This window comes from Bolinopsis microptera, chromosome 4 (assembly GCF_026151205.1).
Source record: "Bolinopsis microptera isolate Bmic1 chromosome 4, MBARI_Bmic_1.0, whole genome shotgun sequence".
Taxonomy (NCBI): Eukaryota; Metazoa; Ctenophora; class Tentaculata; order Lobata; family Bolinopsidae; genus Bolinopsis; species Bolinopsis microptera.
This window is the reverse complement of record NC_087075.1, coordinates 6,307,839-6,322,688: the sequence shown is the minus strand read 5'-3', so window position 1 is coordinate 6,322,688 and position 14,850 is coordinate 6,307,839. Positions and strand designations below refer to the sequence as shown.

At 37.2% G+C, this 14,850-nt stretch overlaps 2 protein-coding genes across 2 annotated transcripts in view; one reads left to right on the top strand and one right to left on the bottom strand.

The window, feature by feature from the left end:
- Positions 1–12,290, bottom strand: part of LOC134813723 (uncharacterized) — an 88,630-nt gene extending 76,340 nt beyond the window's left edge. Inside the window, exon 1 of the mRNA XM_063821590.1 lies at positions 12,269–12,290. Coding sequence (XP_063677660.1) covers positions 12,269–12,270 — 2 coding nt within the window. The 5' untranslated portion in view covers positions 12,271–12,290. The remainder of the gene's footprint in view (positions 1–12,268) is intronic.
- Positions 9,664–10,480, top strand: LOC134813724 (uncharacterized). The gene is made up of 2 exons (XM_063821592.1): positions 9,664–9,793; positions 10,029–10,480. The coding sequence occupies exons 1-2, from the start codon at positions 9,758–9,760 to the stop codon at positions 10,395–10,397; spliced, it is 405 nt and encodes a 134-aa protein (XP_063677662.1). The 5' UTR covers positions 9,664–9,757; the 3' UTR covers positions 10,398–10,480.
- Positions 12,291–14,850: the final 2,560 nt, after the last annotated feature.

Genomic DNA, 14,850 nt, shown 5'->3' with positions numbered 1-14,850 from the left:
TCCCGAACTGAAAAAAGGTGCCGAACTGTACGAATTTTTTACGACTTTTGTACAAACTGACCAACTATACCGGCGGTACGTACCTTTAAAAATGGCTGTAAGGTACGTACCTTTAAAATCCTTAACTACGATATGTTCATTAACAAGTGGGAGTTGTCTCCAAATACTATCTCCAAAACTGAGTACTGTAACATTATCATGGGGATACGGAGATATAACTGCCCCACTATTAACTCAAGGAATATTGAGTTTGTTGACTCAAATATAAAACTTAAATTTTTACATTCTGTAACTGGACAGGTGAAGGGAAGTAAAATTCGGGATAAAATGTACGACTCTATCTGCCCAAACGAGCTGTCCCCATTACGTCAATGGGTTATTGACCTAAATAATCAACCAATAGAATGGGCGGTCGTTTTTAGCAACCTATTTTTCTTAGTATCTAAAAATTTTAAGTTGATTCAATTTCAGTACAAACTTTTAATGAGGATCACGACGTGTAGATACATGAGACACAAAATGAAAATGGTTACAGATACTCCCATGTGTAGCCTGTGTAACACATACTTAGAAACAATTCCTCATATCTATCTCCATTGTATCCACACAAATAGCTTCATCACAATACTTGAAGACTTTATAAAAAGGAAAATCGATAGAAATTACAAAGACCCCGATAAAATTAATTTTATAGTTTGTAATCACACTTCACAAATTATAAATTATTTTAATATTGTTGCCAAATGGTACATTAGCAAAAGATTTCAGGCAGGGGACATGCCGATCTGGCAGGGATATATCAAACTTCTTAAACTTTCACTTACAGGAGACAAAATAGGCCACAAAAGTTCTATTGTGTCGATCTTGGCCGATTAGGGCAAATTGTCCACCCCATTTATATTGCTGTCTTTGTTATTTTATTATCAATGGTTATTGTTACTATCTTACAGTACTACTAACTGTTTTTTGTAGTACATGCCCTGCTTCCTTCCACTCCTAAACTACCTTACAAGCTCTTCCTCTTTTACACCCTTTTCAATCACTTCATTTCACTCATTCACTTCATATCTTATTACCACAGTATCTGCCAAAACCAACATGGCCCATGTGGAAGGGGGCCTTGACGATGTTGACCACTTGGCCCTGCATCCCAAGCTGACGGTTGGCCTCCACTCTCTAAAAACATACCTTCAGTGAAGGCATATGGTCAGCAAATAGCGATGCCAGGGCTTGGTGTGAACAAATCTTGACCTACTTTCACACCTTTGGGACGACTCTCGCAAATGCGAGAGTAATGACCCCGGGGAGGGCCCCATTGGTTTTAGTAGGTTGCATATTTAAAAAATTAAAAGAAAATTTAAAAAAAAAAAGAAAAAAATTGAAGAAGTAAACATGATATCTGACTGCTCGACTCGTAGATCACATAAGACACGGTAGCTCTTGCTAAGGGGGGGGGGGGGGGGGTTTCTCGTATCAAGAGACGTTCGTGCCAAAGGTCATGCATTCCTTCTCCAGGTTCCTCAATTGTTTCAGATGATGTCAACAGGTGCTTGATTCTGACGGATATATCTACAGCAGGAAAAAATCTGATGACACCGTCCTCTCCTCTGCTTGGTGTTTCCAGAAGAGCAAATCTCTTTAAAAAAATGTCCCTGCCGCTGCTACCTCGCTCTCACAGACAACACTCTGGCCACTAAACTTAGAATTTGAAAGATAGGATAATAAGTTTCAATGAGTGACTATTTTGTAACTGTAAGTATCTGAACATGTCTTGTAGATAAGTTAGAGCAAATCCTAGGAAGGATCTATCGGATAGTAGTAAGATTTTTAACGCAATAATTTTCTTCATATCCAGACGGCGAAAATTGGTCAGGTCATCCTCAAGATGGTCGTGTTAATTTAGTGGAACAACACATTAACAGTCCTGGAGTTGAAAAGCATTACTTAAACTTGAATAGATATTTCATCCAGCAGGATGAAATTAACTCCATTGAACTGGAGAGTAAACCGCGGTCAGATGGCTAATAAAGAAACACGTTAACTTTAACCACCTGCACTGTTATTGTTTGGAATAAATCTTAAATTTCCCTTGAAGAGGTAGTCAGACTAAATAAATGGTGAAAACATTTACGGATTTATTAGTTCATGAGCCTGTGTTTGTTCCTGAACCTCATAACACCAACTGGTGAGTAAAGAAGTGAAGCAGGCACGTGCAGCTCCACTGTACCTTTTGTTAAACTAACTTTCTCGGAACCGAATTCTGCCCTTCCCTAAAATTCGAACAAAAATTGAGAGTGTTCTCATAAGTGAACATGCGCTCTAAGAATTTGCACGTGTTGGAGCATTATTCAAGAAACAAAGAACTTTTATCAATAAACGCAACGGTGGTTTTAAGGAAACAAGTCATAAATCTTCCTGAATCCTGACCACTAGTACGAACAACCTCCACCTACAACATGACTGCGTACAGAACCTCGCTTCTAATACTCCTCTTTCTGACAGCTGTGATCTCGGACAAACCCCACGTTGCTCTAAAGTTTGGTTATGATACCTCAAGTTATATAATGATTGCCCCGGACATGTCCCCACTAGAGGAAGAGGTGTCAATCTGTGCCTGGATAAAGCAATTGAGTCCTACTTCTCGTAGAGGAACGTGGCTTCATTACAGGACTGTGGATAGGGTCCATGCGATACTTCTCTCTGATAACCTTGGCTGGGCTTATCTCTTGTCTGGCTACATTCCAAAGAGTCAGACTCCGGTACATTCGGAGTGGTACCATCTTTGCATTACATGGTCTTACAGCAGCGGGAAGACCACCCTCTTCTACAATGGCGTGCAGATTGGGACTGTCCCGTCGTACTCTGGACGTAAGTTATCTGACACAACCAGCTCTCTCGTTATCGGACAATAACATACCACCTACAAGATGGAGGCTTCGTTTGTTAATGAATCCTCATTCGGAGGTGAAATCACAAAGTTGAACATCCTGAAAAGAGAACTGACCGAACAAGAGGTAGCCAAAATGTACAAGTCAGGCATCTGTTCCAGCTTTGAAGAAACGCTTGAAACTGACACCCATCTTTCGTGGGAGACGCTACTTTCCGATGATACGGAAAAACATGGAAACATTGTGAAGTTAAACTTGACCTGTCCGGATCACACACACGAGCCAACCACTGGGATTCTTACCACGTCTGGACCAACCACTGCTGTACCAACCACTGCTGTACCAACCACTGCTGTACCAACCACTGCTGTACCAACCACTGCTGTACCAACCACTGCTGTACCAACCACTGCTGTACCAACCACTGCTGTACCAACCACTGCTGTACCAACCACTGCTGTACCAACCACTGCTGTACCAACCACTGCTGTACCAACCACTGCTGTACCAACCACTGCTGTACCAACCACTGCTGTACCAACCACTGCTGTACCAACCACTGCTGTACCAACCACTGCTGTACCAACCACTGCTGTACCAACCACTGCTGTACCAACCACTGCTGTACCAATCACTGCTGTACCAACCACTGCTGTACCAACCACTGCTGTACCAACCACTGCTGTACCAACCACTGCTGTACCAACCACTGCTGTACCAACCACTGGGATTCCTACAACGGCTGCGCCAACAGAAGAATCTGAGGGGGGCTGCAACAACCGCTGGACAATCCTCCGACTGTCTGAGTTCTATAATAAGGTGAAGATAATATTATGAGTTGTAGTAAATTAGTAAATAATTAATCGGGGGTTTATTTATTTCATCTTGTTATGCCAACAAAATGAATATATGAGGTATGGTTTGTGCTGAAGATTGTAGGAAATTACAAATTATCTTTAATGAGTTTTTTCAGGAAGTGACTGCCGCCATGATGCAAGATTTGAGGGAAAGATGGGAACTTCTAGCTGAGTTTGAAGGGCATGTCATAGATGATAGCTTAATATCCCACCTGAAGGAACATCACTGTACCAACGAACAACAATAAATCTCGCGGTACCTTGTCATTTTAAGGTTTTGGTCGTTAAAATAACTGATCAAGTTTTTAATGGCATGGTAAACCTTAATACTAGAAAAATAAAAACGCTATCTTTTTATTTACCACCTGATAAAACCTAAATATTCACCACTTCTTAAAATGATATGTTTGTCACCTTAACATATTATTCTGTCCCTGCAGATTTACGAAACCAGGAAAAGACACAATGATACGCAGCTTAAGATGAGGATTTATTAAGCTAGTGACATTTCTGTCACTAGCTTCGTCTAGTGTTATAAGAGTTAACAATTTAAAAAACAAGATAAAACTTATTTAGCTGGTGACATAATGCGAACCTTCTCTAAACAACATTTTAGTATTAATGGCTTATGATTTTTGTAATGAACTAATTTATAAATTACAATTAATTTGGGGATATCTTTTTGATTCACTTGAGTTACGACGTTAAATTAAATATTTTTGTTTTAGAATATGAATGAATCAATTAATATCAGTTTGAAATATTTCTCCTAAATTTCGTTTCTTCATTTTGATACTTTAAACCGTAACCAAGAGTAAAAGACCACTTCCCTAAATCAATCCAATAACGTTTTAAGTATAATAAACGGCAGTAATGTGTAATGATAGTTCATAAATCACAGACCTGATTTTATACAATCAAAAAGTAGCCACATGCATATTGAGTCACACCCACCAAACCTTACTGGCTCAGTCTGGCTGGCCGTGTTACTTATAGAATATAGAGGTGGTATAATTTAATAAACAGATGGCTCGAGCTAGCGCGCGACGGGGGCCCTTTTGGAACAATCTCGAAGATCGACTGTAATGTGTAAAGTGATTTAGCACGCTCGCGCGACATTAAATGATTTGCACGCGCGGTGCATTCCAATGTTCAAGCAGCTAGCACGTGACACAATTCAGCCAATCCGAGTACAGAAATCTGCAAAGTTTTGATCGGCCCAAAATGAGACTTTTCTGAAGATTTTAAGATGACTCAAAATCTACGTCTGTCTTGAATTTTCTCCCTGGGGGAAACGTTATTTTTACAAGGCGCACATTTTGCAAAAAAAAACAGAAGCCTCTAGCTCTTTTACTTTTGAAGTTAGGCCCTGGCCAGGTTTTTTTGGTGTAGCTCACTAAACCTTTTTTATATCATTTATATTTCTGTACCAAAATCCTCACAATGTACAAAAAATATTTTTATCTGGTGGAGACTCAACATAAGCATTGCCCGAAATAGAATTTTTCTATATTTCTAGGAAATGAAAGTGCGATCCTTTTCTTGAATCTTTTCTTGAATCCTGCCCCACGATTTGCTACTCAAGGAGTAGTTTCAGAGCTGCTCCTTCGCTTGAATTCAAATATAATAGCCCCGCTCATATCACTTACAAGTTAAAGTGGAACTTCTACTTTAAAACATGTTTTGTGAATATTATTGTGCTGCCTGATTCCCTGCCCAGTGCCCGCGCTTCTCTTATCACTCCATCCTTATCACTCCATCCTTATCACTCCATCCTTATCACTCCATCCTTATCACTCCATCCTTATCACTCCATCCTTATCACTCCATCCTTATCACTCCATCCTTATCACTCCATCCTTATCACTCCATCCTTATCACTCCATCCTTATCACTCCATCCTTTATCCTTATCACTCCATCCTTATGACTCCATCCTAATGACTCCATCCTTATGACTCCATCCTTATGACTCCATCCTTATGACTCTATCCTTATCACTCCATCCTTATCACTCCATCCTTATCACTCCATCCTTATCACTCCATCCTTATCACTCCATCCTTATCACTCCATCCTTATCACTCCATCCTTTATCCTTATCACTCCATCCTTATGACTCCATCCTTATGACTCTATCCTTATCACTCCATCCTGGCCTTACGAATCCATTCTTTAAGCTTTATAGATAGCCTTTATATCCACTAAAGAGTAGTCGTAGTCACGCTGACTGCAGTATTTTCTCTTGTATTTCTCGTGTAATAATGTATTACATCACCGCATTCGAAGGAGTATCCTGATCAAATTTCTCTTTTATCCAAAAGTTAGTGGAGTGATAACCCTGTATTTTTAAGTGTCTCATCCCGGTTTATTGGTTTCTTAATTACTAAACCATTTTTCTATTAATTATATTTCTTTACTAAAATTTTGTTTCACTTGATCCTCTGCCCCGCGCTTTGCTCCTCAAGGAGTACTTTCCTTTTCTTGAATTCAGATATAATACTCATAAAGCTCATATCACTTACAAGTTAAAATGAAACTTTCACTTCAAAACATGTTTTGTGATTATTATTGTGCTGACTGATACTCTATCCAGCGCGTTTCTAATATGACTACATCCTTATGACTCCATCCTTATGACTCCATTCTTTGAGCTTTATAGATAGCCTTTATATCCACTAAAGAGTAGTCGTAGTCACGCTGACTGCAGTATTTTATCTTGTATTTCTCGTGTAAAATAAAATGCGTCACGTCACCGCATTCCAAGGAGTGCCCTGATCAAATTTCTCTTTTATCTAAAAGTTAGTGGAGTGATAACCCTGTATTTTAAAGTGTCTCATCCCGGTTTATTGGTTTCTTAATTACTAAACCATTTTTCTATTAATTATATTTCTTTACTAAAATTTTGTTTCACTTGATCCTCTGCCCCGCGCTTTCCTCCTCAAGGAGTAGTTTCCTTTTCTTGAATTCAGATATAATACTCATAAAGCTCATATCACTTACAAGTTAAAATGAAACTTTCACTTCAAAACATGTTTTGTGATTATTATTGTGCTGACTGATAACCTATCCAGCGCGTTTCTAATATGACTACATCCTTATGACTCCATCCTTATGACTCCATCCTTATGACTCCATCCTTATGACTCCATCCTTATGACTCCATCCGTATGACTCCATCCTTATGACTCCATCCTTATGACTCCATCCTTATGACTACATCCTTATGACTCCATCCTTATGACTACATCCTTTGAGCTTAAATTATATCCTTTATATCCACTAAAGAGTAATTGTAGTCACGCTGACTGCAGTATTTTCTCTTGCATTTCTTAGTCCCGTGTAAGATAAAATGCGTCACATCACCGCATTCCAAGGAGTGTCCTGATCAAATTTCTCTTTTATCTAAAAGTTAGTGGAGTGATGACCCTGTATTTTTATGAGGTAATAGTGTCATGTTCTGTTCTGATAACGATAAGGCTGAAAGTTAAAACTTGCACTTCTTCGAGGCAAACATTTTTATTTCTATCAACTACAAATTCTGTTGATACAATAATATAGTTTAACTAATTTTTATTATTTTCATTAGAATAATTTTCAGAGCCGCATTACTTTCATTAGTCAGCGCACCCTTGATTTTGCTTTCAAATAATATTTGTTAATAGTAATTACTATTATTAATACCAATATAGATATAATAGTAATTACTATTATTAATACCATTATAGATATAATAGTAATTACTATTATTAATACCAATATAGATATTATTGTTTTATCTGTTAAAATTAATTACTATTATTAATACCAATATAGATATTATTGTTTTAGCTGATTTTTTCCAACGAATTTTATTTTAAGACTCGTATTTTTAATTGCAATTAATGTGCATGTGATTTATTAGCCGTTGTGAGAATCAAAAATATTGTAAGCATTAGGGTATGACACCAGTATCAAACTGAAACAGACAACAGTATGTCTACACCGCTCGTTTGTCTTACTAGAGTAACCACTAAATATGATTTGTCATATTAAGGCTGAAAGTTAAAACTTGCACTTCTTCGAGGCAAACATTTTTATTTCTATCAACTACAAATTCTGTTGATACAATAATATAGTTTAACTAATTTTTATTATTTTCATTAGAATAATTTTCAGAGCCGCATTACTTTCATTAGTCAGCGCATCCTTGATTTTGCTTTCAAATGATATTTGTTAATAGTAATTACTATTATTAATACCAATATAGATATAATAGTAATTACTATTATTAATACCATTATAGATATAATAGTAATTACTATTATTAATACCAATATAGATATTATTGTTTTATCTGTTAAAATTAATTATTATTATTAATACCAATATAGATATTATTGTTTTAGCTGATTTTTTCCAACGAATTTTATTTTAAGACTCGTATTTTTAATTGCAATTAATGTGCATGTGATTTATTAGCCGTTGTGAGAATCAAAAATATTGTAAGCATTAGGGCATGACACCAGTATCAAACTGAAACAGACAACAGTATGTCTACACCGCTCGTTTGTCTTACTAGAGTAACCACTAAATATGATTTGTCATATTTTACAAAATTTCTGGAGACCGCAAAGTTATTTCCATTTCAAAATTGTATCATTCTGTTCCTGCATCAATTGCACGTCTTAAAGTTAAGATTTAACTTATTTAAACTATTAACTAATTAAAACTATGAACTATATAGCAAGATGTATGACCTGGTGCAGAACATGGGTCAGATCCCTCCTTGTGATAGTTTCAAACAGGGTCACCAGAACGACGGATCAGGTCACTTGTGGTGTGTAATAGCTAACACTCCCCACGGACAGATTCCAGCAAAGGTACGTCAGATTTTTGAGGAGGAGCTTTTCTGCATGCTGCATAAAAGCTTCTCTTAAAATTCTTCCAAAATCTCTTTTTATATTTTGATGATTTTCCGTTTATCAAAGCTTTCTTTGGGAATAGAACTTTGAGTAACTCAATGGTGTCTTGTGTCATCCTCAGTGACCTTGTGAAAAAATGCCCTACCAATAGGACATATTAAAAATGTTCATTGCATCAAAGTTTTCTCCAGGTATACTGCTCAGTACCTTGATGGCGAATTGTGTCAGTCTCACCGACCTCACTGATTGGTCACTGATCAAAATTTTAGTCAAAACCGCGAGTTTTCGGTCAAGGGGACCACAGACATCGTGACGTCATCACATAATTTATTTACGTCATCGCATAAATTAGTGCCGTCATCAGATAACGTTTCTAACTTAACGACGTTTTCAAATTTCATGTTCACTGTTTGACAAATTAAATACCTCCAAGTAGTAAATTGCTAAACTTTTTGGACGTTTCTGTCGGACCACAGTTAATATCGAATTCTTAATCTAAGCTTGAAGACAAATGCCATTTCCCCAAATTCCACTACTATTTGATATTACTATAAATATCATGATAACATGTACAGGCTAAGCAAAACAAAGCGTGGTACGCACACGGCGGAAAAGAACACGAGACCACTGACTTCCAGTACGCTAAAGCTCACCCTGGTACCCACGTGGTCTTGGAGAAATCTCGGTAAGTTTACTTGTTACCACAAAAAACAGTAAGTTTACTATAATTTGTTACCACAGAAAACATTAAGTTTACTGTTATTTGTTCCACAAAAAACAGTAAGTTTTAGCATTTTTTAGCATAATCTATCATATCCCTTGACGTATAAACTGCATCACGCTTGCTGCTCCTATATCTTATCCGCAATTATTTGGATTACGTGACGTCATTTCATAACATCACGTGACGTCATTTCAAAACATCACGTGACGTCATCTCATAACATCACGTGACGTCATCTCTCCCAGATCTCCACCGAAAGGAGCTGTTGCCGGCCATCAGCCCAACGGAACATACTACATGGTTATTTGTCACCATACCAGCCACGGGAAGATTCCCGGCAAATCGAACGGGGTAAAAGGATGGTACAGTTGGGGAGGGAAGGAGCATGAGACTCACGATTATTCCTATGTTGTTGTTAAAGGTTTGTTATCTTAAAAGCGTTATCTTTACAGCCACAATGCGGGAGTAATTATCTTTTTTTTCGGTTAAATGATTTGTTTTAAATATAAGTACGATCATGTCCTTGTTGTAGTTATAGAGTGTGTTGCTCTATTTCTAACCCTATTCCTACTAGACAAATGAAGACTCATTTATCCTATGCTACTGCTCTGGATGTTTTCATAGCTTAACCTCTAATCTAACCAATCCATCTCCAGGTGGTCATCACCATGGTGGATTCAATCCTAACCCAGGGCATCACCATGGAGGCTTTAATCCAGGGCCAGGACATCACCATGGTGGTTTCAATCCTGGGCCAGAACATCATCATGGAGGATTCAATCCTGGGCCTGAGCATCACCATGGTGGTCTCAATCCTGGGCCAGAGCATCACCATGGTGGATTTAATCCCGGGGCAGAGCATCACCATGGTGGTTTCAATCCTGGGCCAGGACATCACCATGGAGGATTCAATCCTGGACCAGAACATCATCATGGTGGTTTCAATCCTGGGCCAGGGCATCACCATGGTGGATTTAATCCCGGAAACCATCGTGGAGGCTTTGGATCTCATCAGTAGATTCTGAATGATAGATTATTTTCCGTACAGTTTAACCGTGTTGAAGAATTTGTTAAATTACTTGATTACATTCTCAGACTTATCACCCCTTCATCAGGTGGGCACCATCACGGCGGATTCAACCCTGGACACCATCAGAAAGGATTTGGATCTTCTCATTAGATTTTAAATGACTGTTTTTTGTTCTTTTTAGTGTTGAAAAAATTGTAAACTTTATATTACATTAATTTTGAAAATTCGTCAAATTAAGTTGATAAGTCTGAAAAGGCTTCTCAGACTTATCAACTTAACTTGACGACGATTTCAAACGCGTTAAGATGAATGTCATGATTTATGTCCATTTATGGACTTATTTTCAAAACATTGAAAATCTACGAAACTTTGGCAGTAGTTCTTGGAGATTCTTTCATATAATTCTATGTTTTGTTTCTGACATTTGTAACGAGATGACATCTGCCAACTATACTGTAATTTTTGTATATTTACGTTTAGACTCGAAGTTTGATTATTGTGTATCGGTTGAATGATTTGTTCATGTTGTTATCTTTTCCAGACTAAATGAATTATGAATTGTGGATTGATTTTTAAATTTACTTTTTCTATTAATGTTGTAATCTTTAGTTTGGTGTGATAGAATTTAAGATTAGAACTGAGAAATTTTGGATTTTTTTGCGTGTTCTTCTTTGTCATATAATTTTTGTAACTTTTAATCATTTTGTTTAAATGAAAGTCTATCATTTGGGATTTTAATTGGCACTACTTACAAAGCCAAGGTTATAAAATTGTTGACACTGAAGGCAATAAACGGTTGTGGTTTACAAATTACAAAATAAAACCCACGACAAGTAATCTGTGCGAGTTTGGGCGAATTTCGTGGGCATTTCATTGAGATATGATTGAAAGCACCATTTTTGGAACCAGCGGAGATATCTCGGGGAATGAAGACCAATAGAATTTTCAAAACTTTCCAGGCAGATATCTCCAGACCTGATCATGGGTCTCTTCCCAAACTTTTCAGATAGTTGCAAGGCATATTTCCGGGCCTCTGGAGTAACTTTCACACCAAAGCCCACACTAACCCGAATCACGATCATTCTGCATCCCTCCGTTCTCATTCATGATATAATTTTGGCAATTTGATTTTCTGACGACGGGCGCACAACGCATGGTGAAAGCACTGTATTTTTATCTATTTTTTACCCTAAAAGTAAACTCCAAGGCATGGTTACATGGCGTGATCTCCAGATCCAAGGAAGTTAGTCTCTGTCCACTGAGCCATTCTTCTTTTGTACTATACACAGCTTATCTTAGTTCATTTACAAAAGCCTGTTAAATTCTTCTTATAGGTTTATGCGACATCTAGCGCTAGATAGCGACATTGAAAGGGTACACGACAATTGACGACATTGTCGCTAACTGGCGGTATCTAGCGTCATCTAGCGTCATTTAGCGTCATTTAGTGATTTAGCGTCATCTAGCGTCATCTAGCGTCATCTAGCGTCATTTAGCGTCATCTAGCGTCATCTAACGCTATCTGACGCTAGATGTCGAATCTCAACAATCGGCAAAGGTCCGAAATAAGGATCATGTCAATGTTTCTTAAAGAAAGGTTTAATTCCCATGAGTTTGTCAGTGAAAGAGAAAGCTGAAGTCTGTGGAGGAACAGCTGACGATGCAGGTAGTGTTGGTAAAATATCAAGTTTATCTGTAAATCTGTTACTCCTCCAGTCATCTGTGCACTCTATACAGCCCCTGGAATAATTGGAAAGTTAAAATAATCTATTAATGCTTTTCATACAATTTACAACAAAGTCTTAATGTTATGTAGCCTGGGTTTGGACAGGCTTTTACCCGCTTAAAATATTTCCATGGTGATACATAATACTCAAAAAATGTAATAGATTTGTAGTGTTGCAATTATGATTTATCCAGTCAACACTTTGGAAATATCCAACAAATAAAACTTGATCATTACTTTAACTGCGAGTGTCATAATTATTCATAAATGCAATCGTTCTTATCTATTGATTATATTACTGTAGTGCCTTCAGTTAAGCTTGAGAACTTTAAAATAACTTTCTCCATTACTAGATATTAAACCTGTCTCTGGTGATGAATTTGAACTGTCCGGACATGATCGCTGCCTTCAAGTCATTGTATCCTCCCATGTAGGTTTCCTCTACAAACACTTTTGGAAGATCCGTGTCTCCTGAATTTGCGGAAGAAAGTTTGCGGAGGGAAGTTTGTTGATATTCGAGTGGGGTTTTCATGGAGAGAACATTTATTGCAGACAAAAACGCAATAATGCAGACATGATCCAAAAATCTATTTTCCGACACAGTGATTTAATAAATTCCAGGTACCTGTAAGTTTGTATAGATGAGCCAGGACTGTATCCCCTGCTTTCATCTCATCAAGATTTATAACTAAAGCATCGTCCTCACTGTAACCATTCTTGGTTATCAACTTTTTAACTTTCTTCGTGTATACTGATTTGCTCCTGAGATATTTACTATTATTTCATTTCCATTCTTTCTTTGAAAATAAAATCGAGGTAATTTCCATCATAGATTAACGTTAAAGGAAGGCAAACTCTTAGTGACCTCGCATAATACAATATAAATACCATAAATAAAATCATATAACAAAGGATGGTTCTATGCACATTAGTTCTACCTATTAAAAATGACGACCTTTTTAAGCTGTATGGTGCTTATGATACTCCACAACATAGACATGATCTCTTCAGTCGTTACTAGGTGGTAACTAGGTGGTAACTAGGTTACATGATCTCTTCAGTCGTTAGTGAACTTCATAACATGCTCCTAAATTTACATAAAACAATTTTAACCAATACGGAAATAATGCAATGGAACTTCAGTTTTGATACATTAGTGAACATTTTCGTTTGTAGCTTTTCGCGTAGCTTTAGTCTTTACTTTATGATTTGATAAGAACGACAGAAAGAAAGAAAATATCAACAACTGTCAAGAATCGAATTGTGGAATCGCAATTGCGTTATTAGCAAATAACAATTCATCATCATTGTCTTTTAAGAGGTCATCCATCTTCTTTTTCCTTTTTCGTTTCTCCTCTTTTTTCTCCTGAGAATTTACTCATTAATAAACCATGACCGTTACGAATTTCTGTTTAAATTAAAGCATTCTTCGATAGATAAAGAATAACTATAACTATGACTAAGTATGAGTAATTGAGATTAGATAATTTCAACATTATTACATGTAATAACCTTTTTAATTTGCCAACATTTGATTTTTCTTCCTGTCCGACGGGAAATCCATTAATTTTATCAAATGAGAAATCAATTAATCAACATAATTTATCAACAACAAACTCACCTGGCTACACTTTTTACAATGGGTTATCTGTTTGTTCATCATTACGGGGTTCAGCATCTTTTGAATCTGTTTACTTCTGTACATGTTTTTAAACTCCGGGTATCCCCCAACGTAAGTCTCGTCAACGAAAACCTGGAATTATATAGGTGGTAACTAGGTGATAACTAGGTGGTAACTAGGTGGTAACTAGGTGGTAACTAGGTGGTAACTAGGTGGTAACTAACTCCGGGTATCCCCCAACGTAAGTCTCGTCAACGAAAACCTTGAATTATAACTCAAAGAAACAATATCCAAAAATAAAAGATTATTAGTACCTCACCTTAAACCCGAGCTGCAAAAAGGACTGATTTATCCTTTAAATATGATTTCTGGATTCAGCTGCAGAATGCATCGCAGAAAACCATTGAATCTTCCTTTTGCATAATAATATTAATCAATTAAGTAACTGAAAATTTCTCCTACCTGTGGAACCGTATTGTTGCCTGTAATTTTACTCAAGCCATCAAACATCTGAAATGGAACATGGTGCAAACTTAATTAACAGAAAACTTATAGCTTGCAAGAAAATTCAACGTAATCCGATGTTATTGCCCTCCCTCAAACCCCCACCCCCTGCCCTTTAACCAAATTTAACCAAATGTCTATTCCTAGGTAACTAGGTGGTAACTAGGTGGTAACTAGGTGGTAACTAGGTGGTAACTAGGTGGTAACTAGGTGGTAACTAGGTGGTAACTAGGTGGTAACTAGGTGGTAACTAGGTGGTGATTAGGTGGTAACTAGGTGGTAACTATGTGGTAACTAGGTGGCAACTAGGTGGTAACTAGGTGGTAACTAGGTGGTAACTAGGTGGTAACTAGGTGGTAACTAGGTGGTAACTAGGTGGTAACTAACTCCGGGTATCCCCCAACGTAAGTCTCGTCAACGAAAACCTTGAATTATAACTCAAAGAAACAATATCCAAAAATAAAAGATTATTAGTACCTCACCTTAAACCCGAGCTGCAAAAAGGACTGATTTATCCTTTAAATATGATTTCTGGATTCAGCTGCAGAATGCATCGCAGAAAACCATTGAATCTTCCTTTTGCATAATAATATTAAT

What these genes read in the sequence shown, in the direction of transcription:
- LOC134813724 (XM_063821592.1), top strand. Translation starts at nt 9,758, where the DNA reads ATGAGACTCACGATTATTCCTATGTTGTTGTTAAAG. An exon ending in TTCCTATGTTGTTGTTAAAG is followed by an intron (nt 9,794 to 10,028) that starts GTTTGTTATCTT and finishes ATCCATCTCCAG; the next exon opens with GTGGTCATCACCATGGTGGA.